At 41.6% G+C, this 23,806-nt stretch overlaps 1 protein-coding gene across 1 annotated transcript in view; it reads right to left on the bottom strand.

Annotated features, from left to right (window-relative positions):
* FDXR (ferredoxin reductase) overlaps nucleotides 1-23,806 on the bottom strand; it is a 508,804-nt gene that overhangs the window by 96,896 nt on the left and 388,102 nt on the right. Inside the window, exons 8-10 of the mRNA XM_044085176.1 lie at nucleotides 15,132-15,216; nucleotides 14,272-14,471; nucleotides 7,832-8,003 (exon numbers count right to left, since the gene is read on the bottom strand). Coding sequence (XP_043941111.1) covers nucleotides 7,832-8,003; nucleotides 14,272-14,471; nucleotides 15,132-15,216 — 457 coding nt within the window. The remainder of the gene's footprint in view (nucleotides 1-7,831; nucleotides 8,004-14,271; nucleotides 14,472-15,131; nucleotides 15,217-23,806) is intronic.

Below are 23,806 nucleotides of genomic sequence, written 5' to 3'. Positions count from 1 at the left end.
TGCTATTTGTTCCCTGGTAGGCGGTGTCAGAGCCAAGTCACTGTGATTGCCCAGTTGCAGTGGCAGTGGTTGTGTCTGTGCCTCGGTTATTGCCTTGCCACTGGCGTCCTCTGTAGGCGCCTCCTCTGGATTGATTTCTGCCTCTGGAACGTCTATTCCTGCCTCTCTGAGATTTAGAGGAGTCTGGAAAGGACCAATTTTTGGAAGGCCAGTTCCTGCTAATCCTTGGGGGCTGAACCTGTAAGAAATCTTTAACTGTTTGTACAGATTTTGCCTTCTCTTCCATTTTCTTCATTACTTGCTGGGCAGGAGAACCAAATAGACTGGCCTTATCCATAGGAGCATCTAACAGCTTTGCTTTAACATGATCCGGCAAGACCTGTTCTTTCAACCATGCATGCCTTCTTATAACTGTGCCAGTCATGGCTGATCTAAATGAAGCCTCTAGTGCATCATAGCCACATTTTAAAGAATGGTTACTAACCTGCTGAATGTTATTCACCATTTCTAAAACATATTTCTTATCTAAGGAATCATCAGAGGACAGTTTCTTAGTTAACTGATCAAGCATAAACTCTTGGTATTGATCATATGAAACTGACAGTTCAAAGCTCTAGCTGAGAGAGTAGCAGAGGTGTAAACTTTTTTACCCCATCTCTCTAAGGACCTGGATTCCCTTTCAGAAGGGAGAGGGTTTTGCTGAGGTCGAAGCTACTGCCTTAGGCCCCTGGGAGATAGTCTCAGGATCTGCAAGTGGGGCCTTGTATAGGTGGTGATGAGTGTCCGGTACCCTGTAAAACCTATCGGGCTTGGCAGGGGCTGGAGGTAAAGTATCAGGAGCAGTGCAAACATCATTAAATGCATCATCCACAACAGGAAGAACTGGAGGTATAGCTAAGGGCCTATGTTGTGGTAAGTGTAGAAAGGTCCTAAGCCTTCTTCTTGAATCTGAGAAATCTTGCCCCTGCCATTGGAATTGCTCTCTCATGGCATGTAAGGTTTCCCCAAAGGAAAATTCCTCTGGTGGAGAGGCAGATGGAATAGATTCTTCAGCATCGGAATCTTCATAAGTAGAAAAAGGAGCCTCTGGATGGTCTGTAATGTCTGAATCATCAGAAGAATCATCTGAGGACACTGGCTCTGGGGGCTCTGCTCTAGGTCTCTTTTCTGGAGGCTGAGAGGCCCTGTCTGGGTGAGATTGGGATCCCCTTATTAAAGAGATGAGATCCTCTGCCAGAGTAAGCATTTGAGAACTGGAACTGGGCCTGTGTGAGGGGGGCTTAACAGGCACTGATTTAGCAGTTTTGGCTGCTTTAGCCCTGGCAAAGGCCTTAATAGACATGGCTGCAGGAGGCCTAGCAGCACCACATGCTGGGGTAGAGACATCCAAAGGGATGGTGTCCGATAATTCTAGAGGAACCACATTAGTAGGCAAAACTTCAGAGGCCGATTCAACTAGGGTAGCAGGAGCCTCGGTAGTAGACATGGATTCGGCTGAAGATTGACCCGTTTGCTCGGTTTCGGCCGAAACCGAGACACTCGCGGTTTGCTTAACCGTGGTTTCGGCCGAAACCGCGGACCGATGAGTCGGTCTTTTTCTTTGCGTTTTAACAATTTGAGAAGTCGGAGGATCCGACGGCATAATGTACGCAAAATCTGAGCCGAAAAACTGTTCAGCAAACTCCGACCGACGCCTAAGCGTTCGTCGGTTGAAGGAAGCACAGGCTAAACAGGCTGCTACGTCGTGGTCTGGGCCTAAACAAGGTAAGCAATAAGAGTGGAAATCTTTATGAGGTATTTGTTTCCCACAAGTTAAACAGTTATTTACTTTTTCTGACATCGGCTGAGGCAAGAAAGAGTCCCCAACGGGTACTTAGCTTTTAGAAGTCTTGAAGTAGGATTCGGTAGTAGTAATCTCTGGATCTGACCGACCGGCACTTGCGAACAGCTTCTGCTTGGCCACGCGGCAAGAAAGACTGAGGAAAATGGCGTCGGCTGATGCCTTTATACCCGAAGACCAGCAGAGATGACGTCGGGTGAAGTGCGACACCAGCCGAGGCCAGACCCAGACTTTGGAATCCGGCCGACCGAAGGGCTGCCTGATGACAGGACAACCCATTTGTTAGGACTGCAGATGCATCCTTGAAGGACATCTGTACTATGTCCTTCAAGGATGCATCTGCAGTCATAACATATGGGTAGAGTACCATAGCCAAACTGGGGGAGGAGGCACTAAGATAATGATGGTGTAGTTAAGATCCCTTGTAAAACTGCAGTTGCAAAACCTGCTCGGGATCTGGAGTATAAAGGAAGATTGTAATGCTTGGCAAATGTATGCACGGAGCTCCAAGTAGCAGCTTCTAAAATGTCTTTGGTAGCCACTCCTCGTAGGAAAGCTGTAGTGGTGGCTGTAGCTCTTGTGGAGTGAGGCCTGATATTTTCAGGAGTTGTCTTTCCATGAAATGAGTAGCAGAATTGAATGCAATTTCCTATCCATTTTGAGATTGTCTGTTTTGCAATTGCTTTTCCTTGCACTCCTGTTGCATATGCTACCAGAAGCTGGTCAGTTTTTCTGCTGGCCTTAGTTCTGTCCAGATAGTAGCGCAGTTGTCTGTGTACATCCAAGGTGTGTAGTAGTTTTTCCCCTGTTCTGTGGGTTAGGGAAGAATGTAGGTAAATGAATAGCTTGGTTCAAGGATACCCTGGATACCACCTTTGGCATAAAAGTAGGATTGGTTCTCAGAGACACTCTATCCTGGTGGAAGATAAGGAAAGGCTGCACTGCCATTAATGCCTGTAACTTGGATACCCTTCTTGCTGAAGTGATTGCTAGCAGGAAGGCAGTTTTCCAAGATAAGAACTGTAAGTCTGCTGTTGCTGCTGGTTCAAAAGGGGGAAGTGTTAATTTTTCTAGTACAAAATTGAGATCCCATGCAGGCAGAGGTGGTTTCCTTGGAGGTTTTACATTTTTGATCCCTCTCAAAAATTGTCTGAGGAGAGGATGAAAGAAGACAGGAGGATCCATGTTGTACTCTGCTGAAATTGCTGATGCATGAATCTTAATGGAAGAGTAGGACAGGCCATTGTGGAACAGTTCTGCTAAGTATTCTAGGATGTGTGCTAGGTTTGCCAGTGTGACATTTGTTCCCTTTGCTGCACTCCAAATGAGGAATCTCTTCCATTTGGCTGAATATGTTTTCCTTGTGGAGGGTCTGCGAGCCTCCAGGATAATGTCCTTAACCCTCTGAGATAAAACAGGTTGGTTTTGTTTTATGCAATTTTCCAAGCAGTTAGCTGCAGCGTTTTTAAGTTTGGATGCAGGGTCTTGTAGTTGTTCTGCGTTAGAAGTAAAGGACATAGAGGTAGAGGCCATGAGTTCGTCCGAGACATGCTTCTCAGTAGCAGGTACCAATGCTGCCTTGGCCAGTCTGGAGCTATCAGAATTACCTTTGGCTGTTCCTCTCTGATCTTCAGTAGAACTTTGTACATCAATGGGAGAGGTGGAAAGGCATATACTGTCAGGGCCTTCCAGCTGAAAGAAAGGGAGTCCACCCTCCAGGCTTGTGGGTGGTATACTCTTGAGAAGAATTTCTTCAGTTGGTGGTTGAGTGGGGAGGCGAACAGGTCTATCTCTGGCATTCCCCATTTCTTTGTTATGGTTTTGAAGATGTCTGGATGCAGCATCCATTCGTGAGCATCCGTGGTAGTTCTGCTTAAGCTGTCTGCTAGTGAATTCTCTTTTCCTGGTACGAATCTGGCCTGCAGTTGGATGTTGAGATTCAGGCCTAAGTTCCACAGGTCCATTGCCATCCGGCATAGAGGGTATGAATGTGTGCCTCCCTGTTTGTTGATGTACCACATGACTGTGGTATTGTCCGTCCTTATCAGCAGGTGTCCTTGCTGGAGGAATGATTTGAATGCCTCGATTGCATGCTTCACTGCCAGCATCTCCTTTAGATTTATGTGTAGATTCAGCTGGTCTTGGGACCATAGGCCTTGGATACACTTGTCTTCCATGTGTGCCCCCCAGCCTAGGTCTGAGGCGTCCATGGTGATGGTCTGCCTTGGATGTGGTTTGTGGAAAGGCAATCCTCTGTTGATCTGGCAGGCCTGAGCCAACCACAGGAATTCTTTTTTCAGGCATGGAATGATTGGTATCAGGGCTTCTAGACTGTGTCTGTGTTGAGACCATACATTCCTTAGGTACCATTGTAATTTTCTCATATGCAGCCTGGCATGTGGGATCAAGATTATGCAGGATGCCATGTAACCCAGGGCCTGTAGGACTTTCCTTGCAGTAAGCTGAGTTTGTCTTGTCAATGCCATGAAGTAGACTGGTAGTTGCTTTTGTTTTTCTTCTGTGAGAAAAGCCATCTGAGTTATTGTATCCAGTTCTGCACCCAAAAATGTTATCCTTTGGGATGGCACTAGTCTTGACTTTTGTATGTTGACTGTGTATCCCAAGGCTTGCAGCAGTTGTATGACATAGGCCAAATCCTTTATTATTTTTGTCTTGTTGTCCACTTGTATTAGGCAGTCGTCCAGGTATGGGTAGATTTGAATTCCCTGAAGCCTGCAATGTGCAATTACTGATGCCAGGCATTTCGTGAATACTCTGGGTGCAGTAGATAAGCCAAAGGGCAATGCTGAGAATTGATAATGCTCTGATCCTGCAAGAAATCTGAGGTGTCTTCTGCAATCTGGTCGTATAGGGACGTGCAGGTATGCCTCCTTGAGATCTAGAGTCACCAGCCAAGACTCCTTGCCCAACATGGGAAGAAGTTGCTGTAGGGTCAGCATCTTGAATTTTGGAACAATGAGATATGTGTTCAGTGCGGACAAGTCGAGAATAGGCCTCCATTGGTTTTCTTTTCTTGGTACAAGGAACAGTCTGGAGTAAAATCCTTGGCCTTGTTCCATAGATGGTACCTTTTCTATTGCTCTCATCCTTAGTAAGCTGATGATTTCTTTTAGAGCCTCTGATTTCTGGCTTGGTGGAAGGTTTGGCATTCCTCTCTTTTTTGGTAGAGTGTGGAAGTGAAACCTGTAGCCTTTGTCTATTGTTTGCAAAGTCCATTTGTCTCCTGTAATACAATGCCAGTTTTTTGAAAATAAAGCTAGCTTTCCGCCCAAGGGTGCTTCCAGTTGTTCCCTGGTAGGCGGAATCAGAGCCAAGTCATTGTGTCTGTCCTGTGGAAGTGGTTGCAGTTGCATCTGTGGCGGCACTTCTCTGGTTGGCAGGTTGCCACTGACGACCCCTGTAGGCACTCCTTGATTGACCTCTGCCTCTTGGGTGTCTATTTCTGCCTCTATGTGCTCTGGAGGTGTCTGGAAAGGACCAATTCTTTGAAGGCCAATTTCTGCTGAACCTCGGAGGTTGGACCTGCAGAAAATCCTTGACTGTTTGGACAGATTTTGCTTTTTCTTCCACTTTCTTTAGAACCTCCTGTGCAGGGGAGCCAAATAAACTTTGTTTCTCCATAGGGGCATCTAGGAGTTTAGACTTAACATGGTCTGGCAAGGATTGTTCTTTTAGCCAGGCATGCCTTCGAATCACTGCTCCAGTCATAGCTGATCTAAATGAAGCCTCCAGTGCATCATAGCCACATTAAGAAATGATTACTGACCTGCTGAGAGTTTTGTACCAAATCCTGAAGGGACTTACGGTCTAAAGGTTCAGGAGAGGACAGCTTTTTATTCAGCTGATCTAACAAAATTTCCTGGTACTGTATCATGTGAAATTGACAGTTTAAAGCCCTGGCAGAAAGAGTAGCAGATGTATAAACCTTTTTACCCCATCTCTCTAATGCTCTTGATTCTCTTTCAAAGGGTAGGGTTTTTTTGGCAGAGGCAGCTGCAACACCTTTAGGGCCCTGAGAAATGGTTTCTGGGTCTGCAGCATGGGCCTTATACAAGTGGAAGTGAGAATCCGGGACCCTGTAGTATCTGTCAGGTTTGGCAGGGGCCGGGGGAAGAGAATCAGGGGCAGTACTGGCATCATTGTATGCATCATCAACAACTGATAGTACAGGTGGTATGGCTGAAGGCCTATGCTGTGGTAAGTGCAAAAAAGTCCTTAGCCTTTTCCTAGAATCAGAAAAATCCTGACCCTGCCATTGGAAGTGTTCCCTCATTGAGTGTAGAGTTTCCCCAAATGAAAATTCTTCTGGAGGGGAGGCAGAAGGAATGGAGTCTTCTGCATCAGAATCCTCATAAGGTGAGTATGGTCCTTCCTGATGGTCAGATAAATCTGAACCATCTGAGGAATAGTCAGAGGAGAGAGGTTCAGGGGGTTCAGTCCTAGGCCCCTTTTCAGGAGGGGGTTGTGAGGCCCTGTCTGGTTGAGGTTGGGATCCCCTGATCAGAGAAATAAGGTCCTCAGCAAGGTTGAGAATCTGAGAACTTGAGGTAGGTCTGTGAGAGGGAGCTTTTGTAGGTAAGGCCTTGGAAAGTTTAACTGCTTTAGCCCTGGAGAAAGCCTTGATAGACATAGAAGCAGGGGGTCTAACTGCCCCACGTGCAGGAGTAGAGATGTCCAACGGAATGGTGTCTGACAAATCTTGTGTACCTGCTTCTTCAGTAGGAATTTCTGTAGCCGACTCAGCCGGGGCCTGTGTGGTCTCAGTTGTCGGAGGCATGCTTTCGGCCGAAGGGAGAACCGATGTCTCGGTTTCAGCCGAAACCGAGACACTCGCGGTAGGCCTAACCGTGGTTTCAGCAGAAACCGCGGGCCGCGAGTGTCGGTCCTTTTCCTTGCGTTTTTTTAGCTAAATGTGTAGTCGGACTCTCCGACGGCATTTTATATGCAAAAGCGGAGCCAAACAACTCTTCAGCAAACTCCGACCGACGTCTAAGTGTCCGTCAGTTGAAGGAAGCACAGGCTAAACAAGCTGATACGTCGTGGTCTGGGCCTAAGCAAGGAAGGCAGTAAGAGTGGAAATCCTTATGAGGTATTTGTTTCCCACAAGTTAAACAATTATTTACTTTGTCTGACATCGGCTGAGGCAAGAAAGAGTCCCCAACGGGGTACTTAGCTTTTTTAGAAGTTTTCGGTAGCTGAAATCTCTGGATCTGACTGACCGGCACTTGCGAACAGCTTCTGCTTCGGGCACTGCACGGCAAGAAAGACTGAGGAAAATGGCGTCGGCTGATGCCTTTATACCCCAGGAGCTATGACGTCGGGTGAAGTGCGACATCAGCCGTGGCCAGACCCAGACTATGGAATCCGGCCGATCGAAGGGCTGCCTGAGGCAGGACAACCCATATGTTATGACTGCAGATGCATCCTTGAAGGACATCTCTCAGGAAACAAAAGCATACCTAATCAGTATGAGGCCCTATTATAAAATGGCATTATTTAAAAAAGGTAGGACAATCGCCCTTACAAGCAAACCACACCAGCACTGGGTAAGGTCTGCATTATCCTAACCTGAACATAACTTGGAGCTAAAATAACAATGAAGTATGCCCAAACTAAAATTACAAAAAAGCCTAGTTTCAGATGCTGCTTCATTGCCACATGCTTCCTCACCACAAAATCACCTTCTACCTGTGTAATCATATGTTATGTTGTTTTTCTGTAAATACAATACAGTGAATATAGTAAATCCTAAAACAGTACTGCAGCACATTAATATACACAAATATTTTATTTTCAAGTAAAATAGCATAGAACATACACCATTTGTTGCAGCCACTTAGAAACAAGTAAGTATGTAAAGACCATCTCCTAATGGAATGCTCCTTCTCCCTTTTTTAAATATAACCCTGATATTCACTTTGGAATACATGAATGCTTTTGTAGGCCCTATATAGCTAAGCTTTAACTTACCTGGTAAGCTGCTGACCCTTCCCATTTCATTTGGGATGATACCTTCCTTCATATCAAATGGTACTGCTGGGTCAATTGGGAGACTTCTGTAGCCAATGCTGCTGAGGATAAGTCCACATCTGATATCTTCAGTTTCTTCTGTCATTACTGGTTTTGCTAGCTCTCCTGAACCCTCAGGAAACAAAACAAAGAAATATGAGGTTATTCACATATAGCTATAATTTTTGGAGCAACATATACCTTATGTCTGCATTCTAGCAATTTAAATGGAGTTGCTGATTAACCTTCTACAACATTTAACTGGTTAATCTACACTGCTTTTGCTCCAAGAAATGAACTGAAACTGGATGTATGGAAGCACCCATAAAGAAGTGCAGAATGAAAAAGGCATGTACTTTCTGACACTCCTAGAATGGCAGCTGCAGATGAAGAACTAAAAGCTATGCACTTACTATAATGATACACCTGCATGGTCATTGCTTTTCCTAATTAACCACTAGGACACAAGTTTGATTAAATTAAAGATATCTGCTACTCCTCTTTACCAGTAAATCCCAATGCATCGACATCTTCTCCCAGATCTCGAGTATACCAATCAAAGTGCAACACACACAGCAAATTTTGCCCAAAAAGGAAACCCACCTCTCACCTCTGATATGCCAAAGGGAAGGTAGGTAGGAATGTTTTGAAGGATGAGTGAAGACCACACAAGATACATCATGAACTTTCAAACCTATCATGACCATTGCTCATCCTCAACAACTAGGAGAGAGTCCTCACCTTACTTACTTGGATGGCCTCTTGAACAGACACTCCAACTGATGGTGGCATCAAAGGAGGCTTGACACCTGTACACCGCATCCAGCTTGCAATGCACTGTAAAAGTATTTTGAGAGATCCAAATTGTGGCGGCCCACATATCAGTGAAAGCATTCTTATAAAATGCCTGGAAGGTAGCTACAGCCCTTGTACAACAAACCCTCTGATTATAAGGTAACACCTTGAGTGGCACTGTGTTGACTGCTAGGCACTGCCCTTTTAAGAGGGAAAACTCAGAAATAGGCAAGCTGGCAGATTACAACTGGCAATTTAACCCAGGATATATTTCATAACTTCATAAATTGTGTACCAGCATTAAGGATGTGGCCATCTAGTAATGCTGACTCCAAGGCTTCTGGATGGAACACTGACACCAGCCCATGAATCCAATTGTCCCTCAAAAAGTTTTTACCATCTCTATTAAGTGGTAATTTATTCCATACTATCAAGCAACAGTGAAATAACTGTGTCCTCACAGTACCTAAATCAAACTTCATAGCCTGATGTTTCCACATTTAAGTACAGTTGTAAAATTTTAAGTCCAAGATACCTTGTAAAATAGAGTCACGAAAGACTTTGTAGGCAAATATTAACTTACCACAGATGTAATGATAATGAAGAGTAAATAAATTGAGGTATTTGCATCTATTACTGCAACTGTCAGCTTTGTAAAGTTAAATCCTCTAAGTGCATTTTCTTTTTATTCCCTCAAGATAATTCCACTGACCTGCACCGCATATGCAAAAAAATGTTATATTACTCTAAGATTGGCCTAATATAGGTTTTATATATTAAATTAAGACATCTCATTTCTTGTGACAAGATTTTTAAACGTGTAGCTCATTTGATGCATAGCTTTATTACTTATAAGTTGTGCATATGTGTTAAAGGAAAACTTAGATTATTAGATTACCTCCTTTAATGGACGTTCTGCAGCGTTTCCAAAATACAATATGCTACATTTCTTGCAAACTAAAATGTATGCCTATGTTATGTGCCCAATCATATATTTGCTAGGAGCATAAGAAACAAACACTTTGAATCCTTCTTGTAGTCTTTAATTTTGTCCAGATAAAAGTGTAACTGTCTAAGTATGTCAATACAATGCAATAAACATGAGCAGTTAGAAAAGAATGCTGGAAAATGTGAATTGACTGAGAGTTAATCTCTTCTATGGCTACTTTAGGGAAAAAGTTAGGATTAATTTGAAGGTTCCCTGTCATGGTGGAAGACCAGGTAAGGAGAATTAATCCAAAATGCCTGCAGCTCAAAAATCCATCCTGCAGAAGTAGTGGCTACCCAAAGGAGGGTTTTCCAGCACAGAAAATTCAACTCTGCCCTACAAGGTAGCTGAAAAGTTGGCAGAATGACCTCCTCTGGAGCAAAATAAAAATCACATGGAGAAACCATCTCTCGCTACAACAGCCTGATGAGAAAAGCTCACTTAAGAAAGACTATGCAAACCTTTAAGGAAGCCATTCTAGAGTTCTGAAAGTCCCAGTGGAAAGAAAATATTGCCAAAATATGAATTCTGTCTAGAAGCATAACTGAACATTATCAAAAATGTAAATTAAAAAATGTGCAAGGTACTCTAAAATTTACTAGAAGAGGGATCCAATCCTTTTTCCAAGGTCCAAATAAAAACAATTCATTGCTGTTGAGTACAGTACTTCTTGGAAGAAATAAAGATATGGGCCACCCTGTCAGAAATAAGCTGTGTCCCTGGTCATCACAAGAACTGGAAAAGCTGCCTTACTGGATGGACAGGGAATGACACTGTTTTCTTTTCTCTGTGTTATTTTATTAACTTCTGTAGAACTGTTTTTGGTTCATTTATTTCAAACAGCAGTTGCATTTTTTACACCACATGCGTTAGATTTACAGTGTGCATTTTAAATAGCACTTTATGGAGAGAGATTTTCTTGGGTAACGTGAATTACAGCATTAAATACCATGGTATTATAACTAAAGATACAAAGCAGATAATTTTATGCTTATATTTTTAGCAGAATGTTGGGTCACTTCTTGTGCAACTCTTTTGTTTTCTTTCTTAGTAAATATTCAAAAGACAAAATAAAACAGATATGTACAAAATGAATGCTAAAAATGCTTCACAAGTTTCATTAAACCAAAAAGGGATATACATACTTATAACAATAAAAGCCATATGACAGCGAAATTAAAAAATAAATTAATGAATGCAGTATGGAAGAAATCAGTTAAACAGTGCAGTTTCACCATCATGAATTAACAGCCTGCTGTTACAAAACTGACTTCACAGCAAACTTGCTCTCCGCAGAGACCATATTAAGTAAACATGAAAGCAGAATGACCATCACCTGAACTGTAGGGCTTACATCTTAATCCTTGCAGCACAACACCAGCAAAAGAAGAATAAAGGTGTCCTCATAAGAAGTGATGAAAAAACAAAAATATTTTGTGTGATCGATGTATCAATAAACTTAGTTTGACTATACTCCTTTGACTTAAATTCACTGAAGTTCATAAAGAACAGGTGTGGTATGTTTTTAGACTTGGTTAAACAAAAACATAAGTCTAGCTTCTAATTCTGAACAAGATGCACTGGCTCTGGATGACCGTCACTACTAATGTGTCACCAAGGCCCCTTGTGTAAAAATGGGAAAAACAGGGATGTAGATGGAAGGAAGGATGACTGCAGCCATTGGAAAGCTGCTACCTCAAAGTCTGTAACGGAACATATTTTTGATAACTGCTGTCTAACTATCACAATAATACACAAGAACAGTATGATGCCTGTCCAAATATTTTTTATAACTCTCTCACCATTTAAGTAGTATTGGTCCAAAAAGAAACGTGTTTGGTGCATCATTTTGTCCCACTATGGACAATTCTTCAATTATACTGTTCCAAGAAGCCAGCCTTCTAATCTCTGCCTATTACTATTATTAATTAATTCTGAAATTTCCTACCTTCTTAGAAATACTGATTAGTTTATTAAAAAATAGACATTCTGGCAGATAAGGACCATTTGGCCCAGCTGGTCTGCCCATTTTCATACCTGCCAGTTAATCTGCATACCCAAACAATACCTCATTGTTTTGTTGACCCTGTGACGCCTGTGCACTGGACCGGTAATCAAAGAGCCTCAATCCTCACCACTGGCACCAGTGAGGGGCATCCACATTGGAAGGATAACAAGTACACACACAGTAAAATACAATTTCCCTTAAGAGCACACAGAGATCACAGTCAGTCTGGGGCTGGTTTCTCCCTTTCTCTCCAGATCCCCCAATAAGACTCCCCACTGGCACAGCTATAGCGTTCAGATCTCAGCCGAGTGGTCATGCCAAAACCTCCTGGCACCCTTTCATCCAATCAATACTTCATGTCCCTCCCCAAGTAGCTGACACACACGCACACTTTGATTTGAGTTATATACAAACACACAGATACTCCTGGGGAAGACTGGCACAGGTTCTCCAGCCATGCCCCCTTCTGCCCTGACTATACGGTATTACCACCTGCCACCAACCACCCTTATCAGATACTATAAAAGGCCCTTATCAAAGGGTGTCCAAATCTACTGTGCAATGTTGTTATTATCCAATTAGTGTGACTGAGAGTTGAAGGCTATTTAGGAGTGGCTTCTACAGTATCACCAAATACATGCAAGTATGCTAAGAGCTTAAATTATCTCTACATAAAACATCCACAGTTAGAAGGTTTCAAAATATTTAATAATAAATAATAAAAACACAAGACAATACCCGGATTCAACACAGTGACAATAGAGAGTTCAGAAATCACAGGAAATACTTTAAAACAACATTGTATGACAGTCTGACAAATACAGAAAACAGCTAGACTAATCTTGCTATTTCTATTGATAAGAGAAATACTAAGATCTAAATCCTACTTACAGAGAAAGTAAGTGCTGGTGAGTTGTTAACAGGAATGAAGACAAATACAAAATGCCATTTCTTTCTCTTGAGATAGTTTTTAAATTGATAATACATTACTGCTGAGTTATTTCAGACTGCATCATTCTTCATTACTGCCGAGTCATTTCAGATTACATCATTCTTGTCACTTCTGCTTAAGTTTCTCAGGCTCACAGAACTTAAAATTTAAAATGTCTTTGCAATCTGCAGCTGCCAGGAAGTCACAGCAATAAAAGATACATGTGAAACCTGGTAATTATCTCTGTCTTCTTAAGACAATAGAAAGCAGCTTCTAGCCCAGCCATCCTTTTTCTTAGCTTGAGATCACACACAGTCGTAAAATTCTTTATCAGGTTATTTTCTTAGAGTTTGCAAGTTATCTCTGTATGTCTCAGTTTTATACCATAAAAACATACATTACATAGGCATACAGTTTATACACATTTCTCCTGTTTTCCCAGCAGGGTACACTGTGGTTACATTCTTGAAGCTCAGCTGTGGATCACATTAATATTTACAATGACCTAGAATTTATTTACAAAATTCTATCTAGCTATGCTGGCAGCCTTCACATTTTATCACAGACCCACCCCCTTTGAAGTACTTAAATGTTTTTAACACACCTTTCTTACTCTGTTCCACACAGATAAGTAAACTGACATCAGACAAATACAAAGTTCCACTATGCTGACACAGCATTATTTCAGCTGTTTTCCTGTAACCCTCCTGCTTCCAGTACCCATTCCACTGACAAGCTTCCACGGCTAAATATAGCACCTCAAGAGTGCCTTATGAAGTGTCTGCTCCAAGAAGCATTAACTTCCTATATTCTACATCTAATGCCTCCTTCTACACATCGCAGTATCCTAACATGTTCACTTCTACTTCATATCTACCTGAAGGGTCTATATTAAAATCGTGAAGAGGCGTTACATCGAACGCCTCTTCACCAACACAAAGACCAAACGCACTAAACTGTGAATGGTCAAAATAGCGATTTCTTTCCCTGGGAAAGAAATCGCTAGTACCACACACACACACACACACACACACACACACACACACACACACACAAACGACACAAACTATTTAAAACATAACTAAGTGGGTGGGCTGTGCCCCCCACCCCCCCAACTAAATATAACAACTCTGAGATTGCACTACAGTGGAGTAAAGGGCAATGCTATGGCTCAGGTCAAATGACTTTTTCCCTGGGAAAAAAATTTGCTGGCCTGAGCTATCGCTATTTTCAGACTTCGGTCTTTATGTGTCGCTGTAAAGGCGTTCGATGTAACGCCTCTTCGCGATTGTAATACAGACCCTACCTAAATACTCCTTCCTTAAGTTTTTGCTACCCATGAGCATTACTTTGCACTAAACCTGATCTGATGCATTTGTAATCATTTCTTTAACAATGTGAAACTACTGTTCATAACTTCCCCAGATATCAACACAAATGTGAAGCTTTGTGCCACATCCAACAATACATAGTCTTCTCTAACAGATTCTTGACAATTTCAAAGAATAGGACTGAGGTTTGATTCCTGTGACACCTCAAATGAGCTATCTTAGCCTTGGATTGGAGTATTGCCAATATAATCCTTACAACCTTTTGGATACTTGCTCTGTTGACTTCTTTGCTTGTCCAGAGATGCTACTAATTCCTTACTGATGAAGAGAAATGTACATCACACTTACCTGTAATCTGTTTACAGATAGCCGTATCCCAGCAGCATGTGTGCCATCAGCACTAGGTAAAACTTCTACAGGGCTCCGAAGAAACTTTAGAACCCATTCTTTGCATGAAGTTGCCCATCGCTCAGCATCCTTTCCTGAAGGTTTCTCCAGAGCTGTCTTGATCATCAGCTCTGACAATCGCTTCCTAGGCCTGGGGACATCTGTACAAGTTGTAAAGCAGAATAATTAAATTTATGTATGTACATACCATAATGTCAGATACAGATATGCAAGTTAATTCTTCCTCTGCACTAGGACTACTGCTTTAGGTGTTAGACAGCCTGGCATACAAAACCTTTATAGGCTACTTGCCCCTCCTCTTTTAGCCAGAATGCTCTCCAAAATAGCTTCCTCTATAGATTCTGGTCATACTGCACTACAGTGGAACAGATAAAATCAGAAAAGTAACCAAAAAAAACCTCTAGACCATATCAGCAAAAGGGCGTGGGAAAACAACTGGACATGTTTAAGAAGTTGGGCCTGCGTATCCAGATCTACCATTACAGTAAGTACATAACTTTCATATCTGGCAAGACTAGGTCTAGCCTCATCTAAATTAGGATAAAGTCATAAGCTTATCCCCCTGGATGGTTACCATCATGGGAACATAACTCTGCTAACTGTGGCCCCAAGGAAGACTAGCATCTGAAGCTCATATTCATCTTACTGTGTCATTCAAATTGTTCAGGGAAGCTGCATCCAACAATATAGTCACATTTTACACATCTGAGAAAGGTCTTCAGACCAGCCAACTTATCATTAGAAGCAAACAATTATTTTTTTTAAAAATTACATCTCCCTCATTTCAGTCATATTTTTACCTTTGATTTCATCCTTGAGTCCCTCAAAGTCATTTGGATTAAGGATAGGTTTGGTGCCAGGTAAGTTAATCATTTCACGCAGCTCCTAGGGAAGAAAAATATTCTAAACATGAAGCTGGCATTTCTCAGAAGCAGTACTGTTTTATACACCTAACATATCCTTTGCTACCATACTTGCTAATTATTAGCAAACGAAAGTTTTCCTAAGCCAAATCTGTAACACAAACACAAAGATTCTGAAGATTTCATTTCTTGTACCAAAAGTATAGAAATTAACATCAGTTATTGTCACATCTAAATCCAAACCCCATTTTTTGTCCCCTTATAAAGAAGAGAAGGTTCTTCCTACAAAGGATACGTGCCACATCATTGCTATGGGTAACACCAAATTACATCACAAGCTCTTCTAACGTAATGTTTAAGAGCATGCAGAAAAGAATGGAAACAGCTCAAAGATCTTCTCTGCTACCACAAACTCAAGGATCATATATGAAGTAAAAAAAAAATTAAAAAAGCAATAAAAACAACAGCAGCAAAATATTATCAAATACACCATTTATTTATACGGCTGTTCATAAAAATGAACTGTGGACAGATGGTGAGGTGGCATTCTTATATAAACTTAGATCTAATGATACTATGCAATTTGCGTAGCACACCCAGTCCATTAATACTCATACAGCCTTCTGCACTGTAGGTGGCTGCACACATTCACCATCATGCAAAACGTTATCATGGATTATCCAGGCTCCTACCAAATAATGACGGGGTCTATATTACATAGACAAACGCTTAAATGTTCAAATCTCTAAAGGTCGACCTTTAGAGATCGAACAGTTAAGTGTTCGAAAATGCAATAAAACAAAATCTAAAAAAAAAAAAGTAAAATGAAAGGGTTTTAGTAGGGGGGGCAAGCCCCCCTGCACCCCTCACACCCCCGCTACTTAAATATACCAACTCCGAGATCTCACTTCAGTGCACTACTCCAGTTTGGCTTTGTCAAAGGCAGATCCTGCCTCTTAAACTTGGTTGACGTTTTCGAGACAGTCACCAAGGCCATTGATGAGGGAAAGGCAGTCCATACAGCCTACCTCGACCTGGCAAAGGCCTTCGACACAATACCCCACTCAGGTATCATCGAAAAACTCATCAGCTTGAATGTAAACCCATACATCACAAGATGGGTTGCAAACTGGCTAAGTGACAGAACCCACAGGGTCAGAGTGGCTGCAGCCATGTCAGACTCAAAGCCTGTCACTAGTGGTGTCCCACAGGGCTCAGTCCTGGGTCCACTCTTGTTCGGCATCTACTTTTCTGAAGTACAACCAAACACAGGAGGGTTATGGCTGACAAAGTTTGCAGATGACTGCAAACTGGGCGCCATAGTCGAAAACACATCTGACACAGATATCCTTCAGAAGGGCCTCACAGAAACGGATAACTGGTGCCAGAGCCATGGCCTAAAATTAAATGCCAAGAAATGCATAGTCATACCTTTCGGGAAAAACAAGGTTACCCCTAGCTACCATATAGGTGGCAATCCACTGAGCACAGAAGAAGTCATCAGGGATCTGGGGACCCAGATTGACAGTAGCCTTTCGTTTGACACTCATGTTGCTAAAGTAGTTAGGAAAACCTTCTATATTGCCCACCTGATCATGAAGGGATTCACATCTAGATCAAGGGAGGTCATCGTCCCCCTGTACTCATCACTCATTAGACCTATGATTGAGTACAATGCCCCATTCGGAATGTATCTGACCAGACACCTGCTGCAGCTTGAAAGGCCCCAAAAGTTCCTCACCAAAAGGATAAAGGGTCTCAAAAATATGTCTTATGCTGCCCGACTGAAAGAACTCCAGCTCTACTCAGTCTCATACCGCTTGCTCAGAGGTGACCTGTGCCTGACATATAAGGCCATGTCAAACCCAGAATTGATGAATATGCTTCACCTCAAAAAATCTAGATCCCTCAGAACCACAAGGGTGGGAGACTTAAACCTTGACACGGTTATAAATAGAACATGCTGGAGGGACAGATTCATCACCCAGAGACTCCCTATGCTGTGGAACAAAATCCCGGTACAGTGAGGCAGAGCACCTCGCTGGCCTTGTTCAAGAGGAATCTTGACCAATGGATGGGAGATCGCAGATATACCCCAGGGATTACTTCAGTGTCACTGCTTGACAGAGGCACAGCAAAATAATAGGCATAGTTTTTATTCAAACTAAAGGGGTGGCGAAAGCCACATAACTATGGGCTAGGCTTATAAATGCCCTTGGGCAGATAGCCTAGTATGAACCTATGAACTACAGTGTGGAAACAGGAAATTTCCTATTTCCTACACTGTAGTGCGATCTTGGAGTTGGTATATTTAAGAAGGGGGGGTGTTGGGGGCACAGCTCCCCACGTGAGGGTGCAGGGGGGCTTGCCCCCCCCTGCTTACACCCTTTAGTACTTTTTTTTTTTACTGTTGTTTTTTTTTCATTTTTAAAAATATTCTAACACTTAACTGTTCGATCTCTAAAGGTCGACCTTTAGAGATTCGAACATTTAAGCTTTCGTCTATCTAATATAGACCCATAATGACAGCATATTATTCTATTTAAACAAATTAACACAGTTCATAACAAGTATTTCTAGTAAGGCTTTTGCCCCCACTTTGTAAGAACATCATATCTGAAACAACTTTAAAGCGTATCAAATATATTCATTGGTTTTCACTGCTTTTCTAGAATTACTCTTTACCAAAGTGAAACTGTAAAAATATCAGGTACGACACCTAATGACACAAAAAGCACCAAGGCAGAAAAATTACTTTCTCATTCCCCCCACCAAGAGCAATCCTCAAGCTTTCTGCCCTCCTCCGACTTCATTAAGCAGCTCATAACTCCTTTCCAGTAATCGCAGATGTAAATAAGGGACTCCCTTTGAGGGTGAAGCCTTCAATAAGAAATGGAGATAAGGTGGGAGCCAGCAATCTGCAGGGAAGTGTCATGATCCCTGAGATACTGTGTTTTGCTCCCTGTAAGGTCAGTACTGCATGATGTGTGCCCAGACATATTTCATCTTTATTAAAAGTGCTTATATCCAACATACTTGAGCAATAACATATTACTAACATTACACCAAAGCAGACAGAAAAGTAAATACACCAAAATATGTATATATGTAATCAATCACTAAAAACAGAACAGCCCAGTCAGAAAACACTTCAACTGGAAACTGCGGCTGGTCCAGCATGCATTCATTAAAAACAAAGCCAAATAAGTAACACTTAAGGGAACTGAAATCAGGCCAGTATGTAAACATTCTCAAAGCCACGTTGGCAGCAGCTTGGCAAGTACATGAATTGACACTGGATATAAAGAGATACACCAGCAAATGGGAAAGCAAAGTATAACATCTAAGGAGGAGAGACACGTCCAGCATGCAACAAATTTATAATACTCCTGCCTTCCTGTCAGAGGTACGATCTGCATCTGCAGGACTTTCTATATTTCCCCAGTCTACTAATCTCACATCCATCCACTGGGATGAAGACCTGGTAATCAATGGCTTCATTCTATTCCCCAAGGGCCAACCATTCTGGCAGCCTGGGGTCATTTCTAAACCCACAATGCTAGCAGATAAAATATTTTGAGAATGTGAGCTTAATGATATAGTCATTTTACCAGATACCCAATGGAAATCCTTTTCAGACTCACTAATAACATTGTATTTCAGCTGGGAAATGCACTGACTGTAGTACATTAAAAAAAAAAATGACCATCAGTGGCTGCTTATATAAGGTAAGTAGGTGCTCACTACTGATATAAAGTTCTGTTTGCACAAATGGAGACCAACTCAAGTCATTTATTCATTTTTTTTTTTTCAGAAGATAACTTCCAAAAATTTCTAACCTCAGAGGAGGAATCAAATTTGTTCCTATTATGTGTACCGTTTCTAAGGTGTCACCACCACAGCAGTGGAGTACTACAGAACGACTCTCCACAATGGAAAGTGATGCGTGCATCTTTGCAGAAACTACTACAACCTAGTTATTAGATATGCAAAAGCATTATTTGATGTTGGCCACGACATGCATGCATCATATGCTGCATTTGCATATATTGCAAATTATATACAAGTGCTTACCAGAAGGCTAAACTTTTCAACTCAAAAGAGTGGTAACTGTTAAATGTAGAACAGAAAATCTAATGGACATCTTAAACGGCAGCATCCTTGGTCCGTTTTGCTTTGTATCCATACATTTCATCTACTGTACATAGCACGTTTTAATCTAACTTGCTTTTTATTTATTTTTTTCTATTTAACTTAAGTGGGCAAGTGAAATAATCCCAACAGCAGCACTGTTTCAGCCACAACCCTGTCATAACACAAAGCACTGTTTCAGCCACAACCCTGTCATCACACAAATGCTGAAAGTACAATGTTGCAGTCAGTTATGCAAAAAGTACAATACATAAACAAGACAGAACATACCTTACACAATGCAATACATAAACAAGGCAGACTATAGCTTATACACAGGCATAATACCCAGCATTTTATGTTAAGTAAAAGTTTTTTGTAAAAGAATAACCTTTTTAGCATGTATAAGCCAAATATGTTAAGAGAAAAGGCACTTTGTTTCAGTACCTTTTTCGCCTGTATGCCATGATTAAATAGCTCATTCCACACCACTTTGTGCTGGCCTGGTGTTTTTTATATACTTTGTTTCAGTCCCCAGCTTTAATGCTGGTTTCACATTGCTATATATTATAAAAGAGCTCTACGCTTGTACTGACATTTCTGTTTCAGTATTTTACATTTTGTGTTTTAGGCTTGGTCGATGAAATTTCAGAATGATATGATACGGTCATAACTAGCAGAACTTAATAATGTTGTTCTGTTTTGACAGCTGCATTTTGTTAAGTATGCCTTTAAAGTAAATCACACGAGAAAGAATGGCATTCCGATGCATTCTGACTATATCTGGCATTTTGTAAAAGGGTAACACTTTCTGGAATATCTATAACTGACTTCAACCTAAGCCTTTTAACAGGAAATGAATGAAAGACTCACTGAGGAAGGAAGAGATCTTTCTCTCTTGACATTTGTTCTACGGACACTACAGTAGTGAATAACTGATTTCAAACCTGCCAAATTTTTGAACAGTGAAAACAGTAAAAGACAACTTCCACATAGAGAATACTTTCTCATACCTCTCAACTGTCCAGATTTTCACCTCACATGTTTGGTGTGTTCCTGTTAAAATCTCTGGTTTTCTGGCAAATCACTGGGATGATCTGAGGACTAAAGTCACCAAACAATGAGATACATTTTCAGACTACAAATCCTTCAGAAAATGTATGTTAACAAAAGCGCCGTTACTCTTAAGAACTTTCTAAGTTTATAACAGCAATATTTAAAATCTGTCGCTGTTTTGGGCCTTTGTCCCCCCCTTTTGTCAGGCTTTATCAAGATTTCTTGCATTAACAGGTTGAGAGGTATGTTCCTTTTAAATTATCCCATATCAAAGCTGTGGTCAGGCTAAAAGATGTATTCTCTTTCAACCTTATTTAGAAGCACTGTGTAATTGATAAAGCAGATATAAAGTTAAATAATGTATGCAGTTACTAAAGCAGCTACAATGAAAGCACAGTAAAACACCTACATAAATAAAAAGAAAAAAAACTTTAGAACAATTTTAAAAAAATAGTAATAAAACAGAAAACTGAAAAAAGCACCTACATTTATATAACAATATTTATGGCATTTCAAGATTTGTCCTAAGCAAGTAAAATAATACAAGAAAACGTGCGAAAATAGGAAACAAGCTCATATAAGGCAATTTTTTTTTCTTTTTCTACATGAAGCAGTATCTCTGCAACCCCAAAATGCAAGCATCTCACCACATTCCCTCATGCCTATCCTCACCACCACACAACAATAGTGCTTCCAATACAACATAAACTGTTAAGTTCTTTTCACTTGTTTGGATATCACTTGTATTATGTAAAGGGGTAGAGGAGAGAGTGAACGTGGCATTATAATAGCAATATTACAAGTATAATACAGTGAATAAAGTGGATACAGGTTGTTTGTGTGGTCAGAAACACATTTTACTGCCTGTTGTATTTACAAGTTCAGTCAGACTCAAAACATTAACATCTAGTGTTCATAAATATCACTGCTGTTTTGTGATTTTCGATTCTATGTTCTATACCATGGGTTGTGTTGAGCCTCAAGTGGATGCAGGTAGACAAATATTCTTTCTTTCTGAATTTCGGAACTGCAAATGCAGCAAGGACAAGTTTCATTCCCACTGCTCAACATGCGAGAAGACAAAAGCAATCAAAACACTGCTACTGTGCTAATTAAAAGCCTTAAATGAAACAGACGTAAAAAGCATCACTTATAGGTTTCATAGGTTCATACTAGGCTATCTGCCCTAGGGCATTTATAAGCCTAGCCAGAGTGTGTTTGGCTTTCGCCACCCATTTTAAATTAATTTTGCTATGCCCTTTTTCGAGGTTAGTATACTGTGCCTCTGCCCAACAGTGACACAGAAGTGATACCCGGGGTAAACCTACGATCTCCCATCCACTCATCAAGATTCCTCTTGAACAGAGTCAATGACGGACTCTGCCTAACCTGGACTGGGATTTTATTCCAGAGTGAAGGGAGCCTCTGGGTTATGAATCTGTCCCTCCAGCATGTCCTATTTATTTCAGTGCTGAGGTTCAAGTCTCTCGAGCGCGTAGCTCGATGGGATTTGGATTTTCTGAGGTGCAGCATGTCCATTAATTCTGGGTTGGACATGGCTTTATACATCAGGTACAGATTGCCTCTGAGCAGGCGGTATGCCACTGAGTAGAGCTGGAGTTTCTTTAACCGGGCAGCATATGGCATCTGTTTCAGCCGTTTGATCCTCTTGGTGAGGTACTTTTGGGGTCTTTCCAGTTGCTGCAGGTGTCTGGTAAGGTACATCCCAAAAGGGGCATTGTACTCAATTATGGGCCTGATGAGGGATGAGTAAAGAGGCACGATGACCTCCCCTGATCTAGATGTGAATCCCTTCATGATTAGGTGGGCTATATAAAATGTTTTTCTAACCAATTTGGCCACGTGGTTGTCAAATGAGAGACTACTATCAACTTGGGTTCCCAGGTCCCTAATTACTTCTTCTGTACTTAATGAATTACCACCTATGTGGTAATTTGTGGGCACTTTGTTTTTGCCAAAGGGGATGACTATACACTTTTTGGCGTTTAGCTTGAGGCCATGGCTCTGGCACCAGTTGTCTGTTTCTATGAGGCCCTTTTGGAGGATGCTTGTGTCGGCTGGAGAGTCGATTATGGCGCCCAGTTTACAGTCATCTGCGAACTTGGTCAGCCACAGTCCTTCCGTGTTGGCCTGTACCTCCGAGAAATATATACCAAACAAGACAGGTCCCAGGACTGAGCCTTGTGGGACGCCACTTGTAACTGGTTTGGAGTCTGACATGGCTCCAGCAATTCTAACCATGTGGGTTCTGTCCTTGAGCCAGTTTGCAACCCATCTAGTGACATAGGGGTTTATATTTAAGCTGGTGAGCTTATCTATAATGCTCGAGTGGGGTATTGTATCGAAGGCTTTTACGAGGTCCAGGTAGGCTGTGTGGACCACCTTCCCCTCGTCAATGGCCTTGGTGACTGTTTCAAAGAAATCAACCAGGTTTAAGAGGCAGGATCTGCCCTTAACAAAGCCGAACTGGGTAGAATCCATTGTCTGTAGGTCCCCAATATCTTTATTTATGAGGTCCATAAAGATCCTTTCCATAGCTTTGCAGACCAAGCTAGTCAGGCTTACGGGGCGATAGTTTCCAGGATCCGTTGAGGCACCACCTTTGTGGAGAGGGACCACTGTTGCTGTACGCCACTCTTTGGGTACATATCCTGTAGTAAGGCTGAGATTGAACAGTAGTTTTATGTTTGGGTTTAGCTCTTCTTGGAGTTCATGTAGGATGCAGCCCGGGACACCGTCTGGTCCCATTGATGCTGTGTTTTTTGCTTTGGAGAGGGCAGCTCTTACCTGAGCATCTGAGATGTCAGGGGGGCAGCACTCTGCTGGGATAGATATTTGCCCTTTTGGTGGGGAGAAGTCTGCGTTGAACCTGTCAGCTAGGATGTTGGCAATGTCTGTGGGTTCGGTGTATTTTTTGTCATTTTGGACTAATTCTGAGCATATCTGGGAATTCCCACCCAGGTTCCTAACATAACTAAAGAAAGTCTTGTGATTATCCTTAGTGTCCTGTGCACATTTTGTTCTCACAAGGTTTCTTTAATTGGCTCCTTTCCTGTGTTACTAACCTTGCTCATAAATTCCCATATAGTTAAAAATTAGGAACAGTAAGAAATCTAAAATATTCTGGCCATGTCTAAATGTTCCTTCTATAGTAACAAAATACAGTACTGTGGTGTCGCAAAATGTGCTTTTCTTAATATGAAGAAGACATCCGAGTCTTTCTGCCAAACTATACCAGGCAGAGGCAGAAAACATAGGATGAAAGTATAACAAAAATTCACCCTGCTTTACTAGTTAGATACTATTTCAAGTAAAGACCCAAGAAAGAAAAGTCTAGGAAAGACATTATACAAAATATACAATCACATATTGTCATACTACAGCACAGAAGATTATGAAGTTTT

This window comes from Protopterus annectens, chromosome 10.part0 (assembly GCF_019279795.1).
Source record: "Protopterus annectens isolate FY-2018-M chromosome 10.part0, PAN1.0, whole genome shotgun sequence".
NCBI lineage: Eukaryota > Metazoa > Chordata > Ceratodontiformes > Protopteridae > Protopterus > Protopterus annectens.
Note: the sequence above shows the minus strand (reverse complement) of the source record. Positions and strands in the feature narration are given on the sequence as shown.